Here is a 16,332-nt window from a genome sequence, read left to right on the forward strand (position 1 = left end):
ATTTGAAAAGTTTTACAAAAAACCTGTTGCTTGTCTTAAATGATGTCTTTTTTTTTTCTTTTAATATAGGGAGGGCTGAAAAACAGCAAACATGAATGCACCCTGTCTTCCCAAGAATATGTTCATGAATTACGATCTGGTATTTCAGAAGAGAAACTTCTTAACTGCCTAGAATCTCTGAGGGTTTCTTTAACCAGCAATCCTGTCAGGTAGGTGGTTCTCATTTGTTCGGTCATGATTCATATGCTACGTACTGTATATACTTGCTGGGAATAGAATCAGTGACATATTTGAGCTTCAGGGTTGTCTGACCAAAAGTCTGATGCTAGCTAATGAAACAGCAATATCTGATTATGAGATTGGAAGCATTTAAAAAATGTAGTTAATCTGATCTCTAATAATGTACAATTTTAAGAACACAAATATTACTTGGATGTTTCATTCCTCTTTGTTTATATAAGCATGGATCCAGAAGTTAAATTGGTGCATTTACATAGAAGTCTGTGTACTCAGATAATGATTAGTACATATTTATTTGTAAAACAAATTCAGTATATTGGCTCTATGATAATACTCCTTTTTTAACTGCAGAAGTAAATATAATTTTACATCGTATGAGTTTTAGATATACCATTCACATATTTCTGGTATTTGGGATATCAAAAATTTCATTATTTTAACCAATAAAGGAAATAAGAGAGAAAGTATTAATAAACTCTTAAAATTGTTAAGAAGGATTTTTAAACAAGTTCCTTGTCATTGCTGATTCCAGTAACTAATGTTCTTATATTAACCATAAAAAGCCTTTAAATTAATCATACCACAAATAAAATGCTTTTATAAGGAACATAGATTTTCAGTGTAATGTGAAAATATCTTGGGATCTACTTACCCAATTGCTAGACTCTTAAATTCAGAAATTAATACATAAGTATATAGCAGTCGTATTTTGATTTTATTCATACTCTTCTTAACATATAACAGGGATGCATCTTGTACTTCTCTAGCTACAGAGACTTGAAAACAATTTAGACTTCAGTCATTCCATTTGGATTTGTGTATTAATTAAAATATATCATACTACAATTGACCCTTGAACAACATGGGGGATAGGGGCGCCCTCTGCCCGCCAAGCGGAAAATCGGCTTATACTTTAAGTGAGCCGTCTGCACATCCTGCATTCCCAGTGCGAGTTGACCCTTGAACAACACAGGTTTGAACTGCGTGGCTCTATGTGAATCTGCGTGGTCCAAGGGTGGACTATATTTATTTTATTTATAGTGTATTTGACAGAAAACCTGGAAAATTATCATTCTCCAATAAAAAAATTTAAAAAGAAAGTGGTAAAATGTAACTTACATTTCAAAATAATCATTCAGAGGTGTCTATCTTGCTATTTCTTCCAGAGTACCTCTGGTTTTAATGATTTGAACAGGATGTGAATTCTATGAGAACAATAGCCGAGGTGATGATCCACCACATACCCCGCCCACCCTGTCCCCTCTCCGCGTCCCCCACCCAGCCCTCCTAGCCGGCCCTCCCCTCTCAGCCCCCCCCTGGCCCTTGCCTTCTTCCCCATGTAACCTGCTGCAGCACTCTGCTGTAGTGCACTTACCTGTTTCCAGATTTCCATCGAACGGTTACCTGAATTTGTGAATAAGTAATTCTTTAAGTGACAATAGAAGCAGTTTGCTTCTGGCTCTGATGATCAGAACAAGGAAGTGAGTTCTTTCAGAGCAGAAACCATGATGTCCCCCATCCCCGGATTCCACCCTTTGTTCCCCAGCCCCCCTTGACTGTCCACTTTTCCGCCTCAACCTCTCATCTCCCACCTCTACCCCGCCACCAATGTGACCTAGAGCGCTGTGCTATACATAGTCTTGAGCTTTCCAAAATTTCCTTTGAATGGTTAACTAATGAATGATTGTATAAATGATTCTTTAGGAAGTGACTCTAGCCCTGGTGGGTAGCTCAGTTAGAGCACCGACCCAGATGGACTGCAGCAGTTGCTGTGTCGGTCCCTGGTCAGGGCACATACAGAACAGACTTTCCTTTCTCTCTCTCTCTCCTGCTCTCTGCCTTCCTATCTCTAAAAAAATCAATAAAATAAAACATGAAAAAAATTAAGTCTAGAAGCATGCTCTGATTGTAATGAATTGAACAAGGAAGTGCATTCTTTCAGAACAGTAACCATGCTGGTGGTTTACCCCTCCATACCCTGGGCCTGTCCCCTGTTCCCCTCAACTCTGTGACCCCCTATGTGACCTACAGAACTGTACCATAGTGTGGGAAATTTCCTTTGAATGGTTGACTGATTGAGTGAGTGAATAAGTGCTTCTCTAAGTAGTGACTGTATAAGAAGCATGCTTCCGGTTTTAGTGATTTGAACAGAGAATTGAGTTCTTTTTTTTTTTCTGTTACAGAGACAGAGAGAGATAGACAGGGACAGACAGACAGGAACGGAGAGATGAGAAGCATCAATCATTAGTTTTTCGTTGCCCGTTGCAACACCTTAGTTGTTCATTGATTGCTTTCTCATATGTGCCTTGACCGTGGGCCTTCAGCAGACTGAGTAACCCCTTGCTGGAGCCAGCGACCTTGGATTCAGCTGGTGAGCTTTTGCTCAAACCAGATGAGCCCGCGCTCAAGCTGGCGACCTCAGGGTCTCGAACCTGGGTCTTCTGCATCCCAGTCCGACGCTTTACCCACTGCGCCACTGCCTGGTCAGGCAGAATTGAGTTCTTTCAGAAAGGTAACCATGGTGCTGATTCACCTCTTATAGGGCTGGGCCCGCTCGACATCCCCCCTTCCCACCCTGCATCCCCTCATGTAACCTGCAGCATTCTGCCGTAGTGCACTTAGGTATTCCAAAATATCTGTGAAATGGTTAACTGATTCAATGAGTGAATAAATTAATCTTTAAGAAGTGACTGTGGAAGAAGTGTAATTTAGGAATGAAGGGGTGAGGGAAGTGGATCAGGGTCCTGAGTGGGGTGGGGGCAGGGGCGGGGCCCCACCCGAGTTCATCCAGGAGGTGTTGCATTTGATTTCCGAGTGCCCTCAGTCTGTGAGCTGCAGACCAAGAGCTGCGTGGTGCGGACGCCAAGGCTATCCATGCAGCCCTGAGCATCTGATGGTCAAGGGCCATGTCTACCCCACTGCGGACGGAGAACATTTTAAATCTGATGATGGAAGTAGCGAGGAGTTTGTCATTTTCTGAAGACTCCCCGCCTCCTGCTGTGGCTGAATTTTAGGAAGTCACTTTATTTATTTTTTTTCAAGAAATGTTCTCAACTGGCATCCTCACTACTTTTCCAGCTGCTTTGAACTTTTCTATTTGTCTAACTAGTTTGGAGCTCAGAGGGAGATTGTGATGGATAAATACATTGGACTTTTGTAGGGTTTACCAGCAAGCAAATGGAAACACTCTGGATTGGGTGAATTTGGGGGAGAAAAGGTACAGAAAAAGTTGAAAGTTGTTATTTAGTTGTGTGGGAGCTTCTTGTTTCTGAAATATCTGTGTACTAGGAGAAAATAGATGCAGTTAGGGAGCCAGTTAAAAGATAAAAAAAACAATCTGTTGTTTTTACATTAGACATATTTTCTATGTTTGTGTCTAGCTTATTAAAGTCATTGTTATTTCTCTCTAAATATAGTAATTGGTTAATTCAAGTATTTCAAAGATAGCAATTTGTGAATTCAGATGCTCAGCTCAAGTGTTTATTGAATGATGGACTTTTATTACCATAGGTTTATTTTTTCAAAAATAGGATTATACAGTGTTTAAATAACATGTTCATCTTTGACTCCTGTTTTGTTTTTTTTTTTTTACAAATATGATTGTTTAAGGGATATTTCAAACATGATGTGGTGATATTTGGGTTACATTATAACCTGTTGTAGTTATAAGGTACATCAATGCCTGACTTTCTGTAAGTTTGATGTCTAAGGTATTACCTATAGTCCTAAATGCTGTTTTATAGATAACAGGGTTTTGTTTATATAGGTTAGGGAAACAAGTGAAATGTAAACATAGGAATATTAAGCTCAGTAAGTTTAACCAAAATTTATTTGAACGTTTTATTAAAATACTTTTGAAAAATCTTTAATTTATTATGTAAATTTTTTCCAAATGTACTTGAAAGAAACTTCTGTATTTGAGAAACATGGATTTTCATTATCCGCAATAATTTTTGTTTTCTCTATATAATACCATTATTATATATTATATCTTTGTTTTAATAATAGATTTTTGTATACATTATATTAACTATGCGGGGTATATGGCCAGTGGCCGCTGCCGTCGTGGCCATTCACATGCAGGTTCTCATTGGATTTGGCCAGATGGTAAAGAAATAGTGGAGCCAAAAAATGGTGGGCCATTCCTTTATTAAAGTCTCAGATGGGCGGACAAGCAAACAGGCAGGGAGTACGGCTTCCCAAAGCCCTGACACTTTCTCCGGTTCCACAACCTGGGAAATCTTCTTCTCTTCCTCCTGGAATCAAAGCCCCCACCAGCCTCAGCAGAGCTCACAGAGCCCCTCAGCTCGGGTTCCACCTGTGCACTCCTCCTTCTCTCCCTGGAGAACTCAGGCTGGGGGAAGAAACCCCTCTTCAGCAAACATTAGCAATACAGTGGCCCCTCCCAAGCAGGAAGGTAATCTGCAATTTGTACTCCACAGCCTTTCACAGACTATACACATGGTGCTGCCCAGATCAATGCAAAATAAGTGAGAAAACCTAAAAAACACATGTTACAAACTTATTTGCCCAACATGGGGCTTCAAAAAAATAGAATGAAGTAAGCCTTCCATAATATTAATGCTAAAGATGGTATCTTCCAAGTTACTAAATTTTTTTTTGTTTGTATTTTTCCAAAGTCAGAAGTGAGGAGGCAGTCAGACAGATTACCACATGCACCCGACCAGGATCCATCTGGCATGCCCACCATTGGGCGATGCTCTGACCATCTGGGGCAGGCATTGTTCTGTTGTGGCTGGAATCATTCTAGCACCTGAGGCAGAGGCCATGGAGCCGTCCTCGGCGCATGGGCCAACTTTGCTCCAGTGGAGCCTTGGCTGCAGGAGGAGAAGAGAGAGACAGAGTGAAAGGAGAGGGGGAGGGGTGGAGAACCAGATGGGCAGTTCTCCTGTGTGCCCTGGCCAGGAATCGAACCTGGGACATTCACATGCCAGGTCAACGCTCTGCCGCTGAGCCAACCGGCCAGTGCCCCAAGTTACTAATTTTATTACATTAAAGAAAAAAAAGTACATATAGTTATTCATACAGGTAGGAGAATAAAGCATCATTTGTCTGTTTTTTTAAGCGAGGGAGATTGAGAGAGAGAGAGAGAGAGAGAGAGAGACAGGAAGGGAGAGAGATGAGAAGCATCAATTCTGTGTTGTGGCTCCTTAGTTGTTCATTGATTGCTCTCTCATATGTGCCTTGACTGGGGGGCTCCAGATGAGCTAGTGACCCCTTGCTCAAGCCAGCAGCCTTGGGCTCAAGCCAGCGAGCATGAGTTCATGTCTGTGACCCCACGTGCAAGCCAGTGACCCTGCGTTCAAGCTGGATGAGCCCGCGTTCAAGCTGGTGACCTTAGGGCAGGGGTCCTCAAACTTTTTACACAGGGGGCCAGTTCACTGTCCCTCAGACCGTTGGAGGGTCACCACATACAGTGCTCCTCTCACTGACCACCAGTGAAAGAGGTGCCCCTTCCGGAAGTGTGGCGGGGGGGGCCGGATAAATGGCCTCCGGGGGCCGCAGTTTGGGGACGCCTGCCTTAGGATCTCAAACCTGGGTTTTAGGCATCCCAGGTTGATGCTCTATCCACTGCACCACCGCCTGGTCAGGCAAGCATAGTTTGTCTTATTTGGATTACAAAAAGAAGGTACAAAAACAAAGATCCTTTGAAGGCACCATTGCCTGCCATCCATACTGTCAGGAAAACTATCAGAATGTGGCCTCTCATTCTCAGCCTTTACAGAAAGGTCACCCGTTCTTTTTTTGTTTGTTTGTTTTTGTTTTTGTTTTTTTTTAAATTTTATTTATTCATTTTAGAGAGGAGAGAGAAAGGGAGAGAGAGATACAGAGAGAGAAGGTGGGGAGGAGCTGGAAGCATCAACTCCCATATGTGCCTTGACCAGGCAAGCCCAGGGTTTTGAACCGGCAGCCTCAGCATTTCCAGGTCGACACTTTATCTACTGCGCCACCACAGGTCAGGCCAGAAACGTCACCCATTCTTACTTATGCATTCTGAGGCATAAACTTCACTTTTCTATTCCCACCCCAAAGCAAAGAAATCAGAAACGGCACCCTGTTGAAAACCACCAATGGTTAACATACCATAAATCTGTTTTTATACTCTGTTGAAAAAGGTTTTCTTCTTGGGGAAAATCATACTGGGGAAGGGTCAATGAGGAGCATATTCCTTCTTCAGTATCTTTGTGCAGAAAGAAAGTATAGAAGACATAATATTCTTTGTGATATCCCTTCTTAGAACAATGCAGGAATCCTGTGATTAAAATCTGATTTTCTTATGACTTGACAGTCACTCTCCTAATGATTCAAGTTTATTCCGCTGGCAATGGATGGGCAGGCACCTTTTTCCCCAACTCTAGAAAGAATTCCTCCAGAACTAAGAAAGAGGCAAGCGATAAAAAGGTTTCCGGGGCTGTCTTTGTGCCTGGGAACTGAAGCTGTGATATGTGCACCTGAATTTAAGACCCCGGACCATCCCCTCTCCCTCCACATCTGAGGGAAACTGTCCTTTTATGTTCCTTGAGGATCTTTTTAGGTTTCTTAATTATGCCGGTAAGCTTTCCCTCCCTGTTTATTCTTCCTAATGGACTCATGTGCCTCAGTAGGCTTCTGTTGCAGGTGAGGGACTGCTGTAGAAAATACTAAGTAGGGCTCATTGTAATGTGAGTTGAAACCACCAAACATTTTTAGGCAGAGTATAATTGCTCTATTATCTTATACATGCACATTTGGTGCATGTTAGGGATAGAAGATTTTTAAAAATTCATTTTAAACCATCCACCCGGCATGCATACTTTTTCCACCTTGTTTAGCTGGTGAATGGCTTGGCCTGTGTGTGCCTTCCTCTCCGCTCCTGCTCTGTATGTGAGCCAAACCTTTGAGGATAAGGTGTAAATCCTGGGGAAATACTTCTAAGCCTAAGGGATCTGAAGAACTTAATTGATGGTTATACTCTACTTGGGATTGTTTTTCTATGGCTCGTAGGCATTTGAAATATATGCATTTATACTGAGGTTGATTCTAAATTAACTATACATTTGAAAATACTTTCAAGTCAAAGCTAATCTCACTGTTGTCATAATTGTTAGTAATTGCCTTTATTACTTTTAGCTGATAAATTTAGATTTAGAGTTTGAGTATGATCTGAGAAATAGAAAGTTTTTTCTCAACTTCTATCTGCTTTTTAATATGATGAATCATAAAGCTAGCCACCCAGAACTGTTTGCATTCATTAAACGTTTAGTGAGCACCTACTCTATGCATTTAAGTGTTAACTTTTATTTTAATAAGCTTAAATTCAATTAACATATAAAATTATGGTTATTAAAAGAACAATATTTGGCCTGACTGGGCAGTGGCGCAGTGGATAGAGCGTCGGACTGGGATGCGGAAGACCCAGGTTCGAGACTCCAAGGTCGCCAGCTTGAGCGAAGGGTTACTCGGTCTGCTGAAGGCCTGAGGTCAAGGCACGTATGAGAAGGCAATCAAAGAACAACTAAGGTGTCACAACACGCAATGAAAAACTAATGATTGATGCTTCTCATCTCTCTGTTCCTGTCTGTCTGTCCCTGTCTATCCCTCTCTCTGACTCTCTCTCTGTCTCTATAAAATAAAATAAATTTAAAAAAAGAACAATATTTGGATAATATTAAAATAATAATTAACATATTTACATTTACGTAGTACTTATCTGTCAGGCACTGTTTCAACAGTGTGTGTGTGTGTGCATGCGTGTCCCCCCGCCCTTGATGCTTAGATTTATATTTCCAGCTCAGATCTCTCTCTCTTAAAATTCAGACTCTGTCTCCAGATGCTTTCCCTGGCTGTCCTACAGACATCTTTAACAACATTAAAAAATATAACAAGGAATACTTTATAGCATTTACTGTCCCCCAGGAAATGTTCTAAGAACTTGAAATATACACATCCAACCAGATTAGCTTTATTAGTAATATTAGTATTGTTCTCATTTTATAGATGAGAAAGTTGAGGTTCAGAAAGGTTAGGTAATTTTCTCCATTTTAATAGCTAATAAGCATCAGAGCTAAGATTCCAACTCTGCGCCCCTAGAGCCTGGGCCCTTAACTAGTTCCTTGTACTCCCTCGCAGGAAGGAATATCTTCTAAAATAGTCTCCTTTCGCTCTTGTCACATACTAAATATTTTGACATTATTTCTTTCATCAAAATTTACATGAATTCAATTTGAAAAACCCACCATGAAATCTTGCAGCAAAATGTGTGAATATGAAAACAGCTGTGAACTCATTTGCCAGTTTAATAAACAGAACTTTATTTTATTGCTGTTATAGAGAACTTAGCTGTATAACTCAGATTAATTTTAATGATACTAAAATACCTCTTGAGCCTGTATTTCCACTGATTAAAAGAATCATCTGGAATTCTGCATGTTCTGTAAACCAATACATTTATTTTTTGAAGTGTAATATCTTAAGAATATATATCATTGCATTGAAAATTCTCTTTTTCTGATAACCACATGGCTATTTATAGTGAAATTTGGGACTTATTCACCCTGTCTATTAGGGATGATACTTGTAGTAATTCAAATGCTATCCGTATGATATTTCTTTTAATTTGTTACTACATAATAAATTAAGCAAAGATTTTTAATGTCATACTATTAGAAGTTATTTTCTTTGGGAAAACCTAAAGTTGCAGTAGTTCAATAAATAGCACTTGATATTATGTGGTTTGTCTTTACATAGCAGAGGGAAAGGAGTAACAAAAAGAAATTATTTTGTCCATATGGAGCTTACCTTCTAGTAAGAGAAGTCAGATAATTAAAAAATATTTATCTGCATAAAATCTCAGGTTGTGATCTGTGCTGGGGGGAGGGTGTTGCTCTTTTATATCAGATGGTCAGTACCCTGACGTTAGTGATGTTTGAGCAGAGGTCTCAAGGAAGTGTGGGAATGAGCTATGTTGTCCACTGGAGGAAAACCATTGTTAGAAACAGGAAACAGCAATAGTACCGTATTTCCCCATGTATAATATGCACATTTTTCCCCCAAAAATTTGGGGTAATAAAGCTGGATGTTTCTTATGCAGTGGTTATAGATTTTTTTTTTTACTTTAATTTCCCGGGTTTAAAAAAAAAAATTATTTTTATTTTCTTTTATATATATATATATATATATATATATATAGAGAGAGAGAGAGAGAGAGAGAGAGAGTCATAGAGAGACAGACAGATAGGAAGGGAGAGAAATGAGAAGCATTAATTCTTTGTTGCTGCTCCGTAGTTGTTCATTGATTGCTTTCTCATATGTGCCTTGACCAGGGGGGCTACAGCAGAGCTAGTGATTCCTGGCTCAAGCCAGCAACCTTGGGCTTCAAGCCAATGACCTTTGGGCTCAAGCTGGTGACCATGGGGTCAAATCTATGATCCCATGCTCAAGCCAGCAACCCCTTACTTGAGCTGGTGAATTCGTGCTCCAGCTGGTGACCGCAGGTCCTCAGTGTCCCAGGCCGATGCACTCTCCACGGCACCAGCGCCTGGTCGGGCAGTATTTCCCGCTTTTTTTGCGCTTGTTTTTGTGCTAATTGTTGAAGACAGTGATTTGTCATCAGATACAGATGAGGACAAGCTAATGGATGGGAGTTTTGACAGTAATGAGGAGTTGTATTAATTTTATGATGTATAAAAGCTGAGTTCAATAACTTTATGTAATATTTTTTTTCAAGTTTCGGGCCCCAAAATTAAGGTATGTCTCATACATGGGAGCATCTTATACATGGGGAAATACAGTAAATGCTTGTCCTATTCTAGGAATGTCCCAAGAGACCCATGTGGCTGGAGGCAAAGAATTTCGAGTCTTGAGAGCCACTGGAAGGACTTTGGCTTTTCTCTGAGAGCTGGGAAGCTGTTAGAGAGTTCTGAGGATAGTACGGGCATGACCTGACCTAGATGTTAAAGGATAACTCTGGGTGGAAACAGGGAACTGGAGACCTCACAAGCCTTCCAGGGACATTTGTGTAGCTGTGCCTCATGGAGCTGATACAGAAGGTCATTTACATACTGAGGAAGTCCTACACCTGAGTATTTTTGCATAGAAATCTTCTCAATTCAGCAGCAGAATTTCATGAACCTTCACCCTGATGTGTCCCATTGTCAGTATCTTTGCCTGACATGAATGGCCTTGGCTTCTGTGTATTGTCCAGGTGAGATTCTTAATAGGGTAACTCCGGTCCCCATCTGGTTCTGATTGGGCAAAGCTTTTCGTGCCAGGCTGCCTCAGTCTGCAGACCAGCTTAACTGTTAACCATGCCTTAGTTCAGGCGACCATCCCTGATCAAGTCAGATTTACCTCTGCTAAGGGAGATGACGGCGGGGTGATGTGGTCCAGAATTTTTCCAACTTGGGCTGTTACCTCAGAAGATGACTTTGGGGAGTGTTCCCCTAAGAAGGGGATATGAGCTTGTCAGGTGCTGGCCAGCACAGGAACACCAATAAGATGAGAAGGAAAGTTATTGTATGGAGATATTCTGAAGGTCAAGGGTTATTTTATTCATCCTGTATATTCAACGTTTTGCATTATTCCTTGTGGCATTAAAAGTTGAATTAATAAGCAAAAGGAACACGCTGCTACTGTAATTGCCTCTCGTGTTCCTGGGTGTGTATGTGTAGGTTTTGGAAAGGAGAAAGACCGGGGAACACCAGTGGTTTTTTTTTTTCCCCTGTGACTGTCCTGAGAATTCTCACTGCAGTCTAGTATGCAGTGCTTTCTCCTTGGACATTTATCCAAAATCAGACTGTAGTCCAGAGATGCTTAATCCTCATAAGGGAGCATTCTCAATCTCCCCCTCCCAACAACTGAGACGTGATGCTGTGAGGATTTGTTTCTACACCACATGGTTAAGTAAGTTCTAGAATTATCCATTTTCCCCTCTTGGGAACTCATCAGTATCATTTTTAAAAATCTTTTAAAAGTCCTTCAGGAAAGTAACTTGTTTAACTTCATCAACTCAATTTCCAAATTAAAATTAAAAAAAAAAAACTTAGCTTTTAGAAATGCATGTAACCATTTCATATTCTAAACCACACCTATTTTCGTTAGATTTAAACCGAACAGCAGCTATAAGATTTTGTTCTCTAACCATCCCCTACTTTTAAATCCCCCTCACAGCCTGACCTGTGGCGCAGATGATAAAGCACCAACCTGGAATGCTGAGTTTGTAGGTTCGAAACCCCTGGCTTGCCCGGTCAAGGCACATATGGGAGTTGATGCTTCCTGCTCCTCTCCCCTTTTCTTTCTCTTTCTGTCTCTCTCTCTCTCATCTCTCTAAAACTATTAAATTTAAAAAAAAGTTTAGGCCCTGGCCGGTTGGCTCAGCGGTAGAGCATCGGCCTGGTGTGTGGGGGACCCGGGTTCGATTCTCGGCCAGGGCACATAGGAGAAGCGCCCATTTGCTTCTCCACCCCCCCTTCCTCTCTGTCTCTCTCTTCCCCTCCCGCAGCCAAGGCTCCATTGGAGCAAAGATGGACAGGGCGCTGGGGATGGCTCCTTGGCCTCTGCCCCAGGCGCTAGAGTGGCTCTGGTCGCGGCAGAGCGACGCCCCAGAGGGGCAGAGCATCGCCCCCTGGTGGGCGTGCCGGGTGGATCTCGGTCGGGCGCATGTGGGAGTCTGTCTGACTGTCTCTCCCCGTTTCCAGCTTCAGAAAAATGAAAAAAAAAAGTTTAAAAAGAAAAACAAACGTCCTTAAAAAAATTCCCCCTAACAGAAACTAAAAAATAATTAATTAGACCAACACATCAAATAACTACATAGTCTTCCTTTTGGACAGAAACAAATAAGCAAACAAGAGCAAGGAAATAACAGCAACAACAGTCAGAGAAGGAGGGAAACAGTGTAAGAATAAACCTAATAAAGAATAATTTGTATAACAAGAAGGAAGTATCACAGAAAACAAACAAAATAGTCTATAAAAGGATAAATCACCTTGAATGCATAGTGGGTTATATAACAGTAAATAATCCTTGAAATTCAACAGGAATCATTTAATATTATTGTTCTAGTTTCCTAGGACTTCCATTACAGTTACCAAAAGCTGGGTAACTTACAAAACAGAAATGCGGTAGGAGACTGGTAGGCCGATAGCAAGGTTTCAGCAGGAAGGTTCCTCTTAGGCACTTGGGGAGGCTCTTTCTTTGCTTTTCCTGCTTCCGGTGTTGCTTGGCTTGTGACAGTGTAACTGAAACTGAACCTGTCTCCCTTGTCCTGTCTCCTCTATGTCTCTGCTTGTCATTTCTGTGTCTAGCATAAGGACACTCTAATTGGGTTTAGAGCCCACCCTAACCCAGGGTGATGTTTCCTCCACCCTTAATCACATCTGCAAATAACCCTGTTTCCAAATAAGGTGATAGTCTGAGTTCTACAGAGATCATATTCAACCCACTACAATCATGAGACGGATAACTATCCTTAAAACCCTTGAAATAACAAAATTACTGTAAGCTAAATTCTGTCTAGAACTAGTTCAGGATATCTGGAAAAGTAGAACTATGTACTATTTCTAGATCTATTTTTATGTATAGCTATCCTTAATGAAATGAAATTTTATTGGCCTCATTTCCTTTATAAAGAAAAGCATTCTGTAATACTAAATGCTGAGAGATAGTATGTTATAAGATAGAGTCACACTAGAATGTCAGTCATGAGATCTTACTGCTAGTTCTAGATCTCTCACTCTCTGTGACCTTAGTCCAGTCAACGAGTGACCTCTTTGGGGGGTGCTGTTTCACCATAAGTAAATGAGATCGGTGGAGGAGGGTAAAGGAGGGATAGACGATGTGTTATAGAATTGTACACCTACCTGAAACCTGTGTAGTTGTATTAATCAATGTCACCCAATGAATTCAGTAAAAAACTAAAAACAAGTGAGATTGGAGCCTTCCAACTCTAAACTTTGTTTTATGTTCTTATCTGCTTTGATCCAATCTTATTATGTTTACCCTTGTAACTAGATTAGTATTCAGGAATGGTTTTGAAAATGAGAAAAACTTTTCTCCATAAGACTGAGATTTTTTTTGTATTATTATTATTATTATTATTATTATTATTATTTAGTTGAGAGTAGGGGAGATAGTGAGGCAGGCTCCTGCATGTGCCCCAACTGGAATACACCTTGCAACCCCATCTAGGGCCAATACTCCAATATGGAGCTATTTTTAGCACCTAAGGCTGATATGCTCCAATGGAGCTATCCTCAGTGCCCAGGGTCACACTTGAACCAATTGAGCCATTGGCTGCGGGAGGGGGAGAGGGACAGAAGGGGGAGAGGAAGGGGGGGAGAAGCAGATAGTCACTTCTGTGTACCCTGACCAGGAATTGAACCTGCAATGTCTATATGCCTGCCCAATGCTCTGTCCACGGAGCCACCAGCCAGAGCCAAAACTGAAAGATTTCTTAGCATTCCATTATTTTCTTGCCTTTATAATTATCATATTTAACCAACACCAGACAGGTATTTCTAATTTCCTTTAAAATATTGAAGAAAGCAATTTACGAATGTGTTAACGTTACTATTTTTCAACCATGATGCTCATTAGAATTCAGACATTGACCCCCCTCGTGGCTGGTTTCCTTCCCTACTAGTTTGAGCTAGTTTCTTTTTGTTCAGCCCCTCTTAAAATAATAAATAATTATAAACACGCACACAAATACACACACAAATAGCTTTACTAAACATTCTCAAAGCGTAGTCATTTCAGAATATTAAACAGAGCCATGAATTTGAAATTCATATGGTATTTAATCGCTTAGCTGATAAAAGCTCTAAGAAAGTCATTTCAACATATTATTTTCTGCTAAAGGTAAATGTTTAAAAATTCCTTTTATAAACCATTAACGCACTAGATCCCCAATTACTCCCTTACTATAGAGTCCTCTGACATTTATTTTGTACTCCGCACACTCACCTGCACCCGCTTATGGTCTGTAACAGTTTCATGCATGTATGTCTGCTTTTCTCATTTAGATTTTAGACTCCTCTAGGGAAGGGACACTCTTACTGTTTGATGATGGCAGGTATGGTATAACTTGTAGGCAGTAATGTGTGATTTCACGTGCATATTGACTCATCATCAATAACAACCCGTGCTTCTCCAGCAGTGAGAATGAATTTGCATTAATCTGGCACTCTTTTGTGGCCCTGCATTTTTAGCTGTAATCAGAGAAAACAAATGATGCTCACGATTTCCACACAGGAATGTAAACTGTTGGTTTGATTTGAACCATAGTCAGAAGCTTCAGACAAGGTAGCGTGCTTTACGCAGTGGTCTTCTGACTATTGTGGGACGAATTAATGAAATGGAATGTTTACAACTCTAGTTAACACCCTAAAACCCATGCATTTTTACTATAAATCTCGATTTGGCCTGACCAGGCAGTGGCGCAGTGGATAGAATGTTGGACTGGGATGGGGAAGGACCCAGGTTCGAGACCCTGAGGTCTCCAGCTTGAGTGCGGGTTCAACTGGTTTGAGCAAAAGCTCACCAGCTTGGACCCAAGGTCGCTGGCTCAAGCAAGGGGTTACTCGGTCTGCTGAAGGCCCGTGGTCAAGGCACATATGAGAAAGCAATCAATGAACAACTAAAGGTGTCACAACGAAAAACTGATGATTGATGCTTCTCATCTCTCTCCGTTCCTGTCTGTCTGTCCCTCTCTCTGACTCTCTCTCTGTCTCTGAAAAAAAAAAAAAATCTCGATCTGCCAACACAAATTGCATTCGAATCTGCACATACCATGGCCTGTGTGTTTTAGAATGAGAACTGTGTTATTTGTAGAATTTTGTTCATATTCCTTTACTGAGGTTTATGAAGGGAAGCAGTGCCCACTGAGAAATAACCGGTGAGTTTGGGCAGTTTTATTCCCAGCCACCCCATCCCAGGATGTATAAGTATTTGACATTATGTTTTATGAAGATCCAAAGAAATATGTAGCAATAAATCATTGTGATTAAGATTTCTCAACACATGCCAAAAACAACAAATAGTGGTTTGAAGAATAGTATCAGAGAGTTGTGATCGTGTAGCATTCTTTGCAGTTGTTGCTGAAATTGGATTATAGCTTGAGGGGTATTTTACCCCACTAGGAAATTTTCTTCTTTTTTGCTTGGAACCTTAGTGATTGATCTGTCAAACTCGTGGCCTGGTGTGTGTGTTCTCTTTCTCTGTGGACAGCTTCCTCAGCCTGTGTTTTTTAAGGTGAAAACAGGGAAAATGTCTTTTGGAGTTTATATGTGTGTAGTTGTTTACATTACCTCTCAAACATTTGTTTTTACTTGATATTTTCAAACTTCTCTTTAGAGTGAAACATTTTTCCTGTGTATTAGCAAATGTGCATTTTAACATAATCATCGTAATGAAAATAGCTGGCTCTTGACAGTAATACAAATTAGGTATAGAAAGCACTTTCTGAATTATGGATGTTAATAACTATTTAAACAGCTTGTATTAAACTTACTAAAAGCTTGGCAAAGGAGCCAGCAGGACTTAGAAAGTTAATGTAAAGGTAGGTGCAGATCAATATTCTTAGAACATTTTGCATTGGTCTACTCTGAAAAACAGAATAATGAGGACAGTTTTCTCTGATGCAGAAATGTGAACAGGACGTACTGTGAGCACATCTCGTAAGGCAGTGCTACCAAAGCAGGGTTGTTTAATATTGGTATTTTAAATTTGTTCGCTTTAACTCTTTAATGCATGAGTCATTTCAGAAGTTCCTAGTCCATTTTTGCATAGAATAGAAAATAGTAAGTTCAGTGCACTTATGTTCAATTTTATGCTTGCTTTTAAAATCTTGATCAATAATTTGAATTGACGGCAGCCATATCCATGCTCATTTAGCTACGTTGGCACCATATATATTGACATTGAAATTTTAATTATGTAATTTTAGCCTCAGAACACAACTTTAGGGCAGATCCAATATTATTTCTCATAACAGAAGCAAGCTACTGATTAAATGGATTCCTTAATAGTAGAATGCTAACTTCCTTTCACTGGAAAACATTTGCTGTGCCTTCTATTGCATTTTCTATTCAGTCA

The 16,332-nt window shown here is 40.4% G+C and overlaps 1 protein-coding gene across 3 annotated transcripts in view; it reads left to right on the plus strand.

Moving 5' to 3' along the window:
* DIAPH2 (diaphanous related formin 2) overlaps positions 1 to 16,332 on the plus strand; it is a 1,004,885-nt gene that overhangs the window by 217,855 nt on the left and 770,698 nt on the right. For all 3 annotated transcript variants that reach the window (XM_066248744.1, XM_066248745.1, XM_066248746.1), the window contains one exon: positions 70 to 209. In XM_066248744.1, the coding sequence (XP_066104841.1) occupies positions 70 to 209 (140 nt within the window). The remainder of the gene's footprint in view (positions 1 to 69; positions 210 to 16,332) is intronic.

Source organism: Saccopteryx bilineata, chromosome X (assembly GCF_036850765.1).
Source record: "Saccopteryx bilineata isolate mSacBil1 chromosome X, mSacBil1_pri_phased_curated, whole genome shotgun sequence".
Lineage (NCBI taxonomy): Eukaryota > Metazoa > Chordata > Mammalia > Chiroptera > Emballonuridae > Saccopteryx > Saccopteryx bilineata.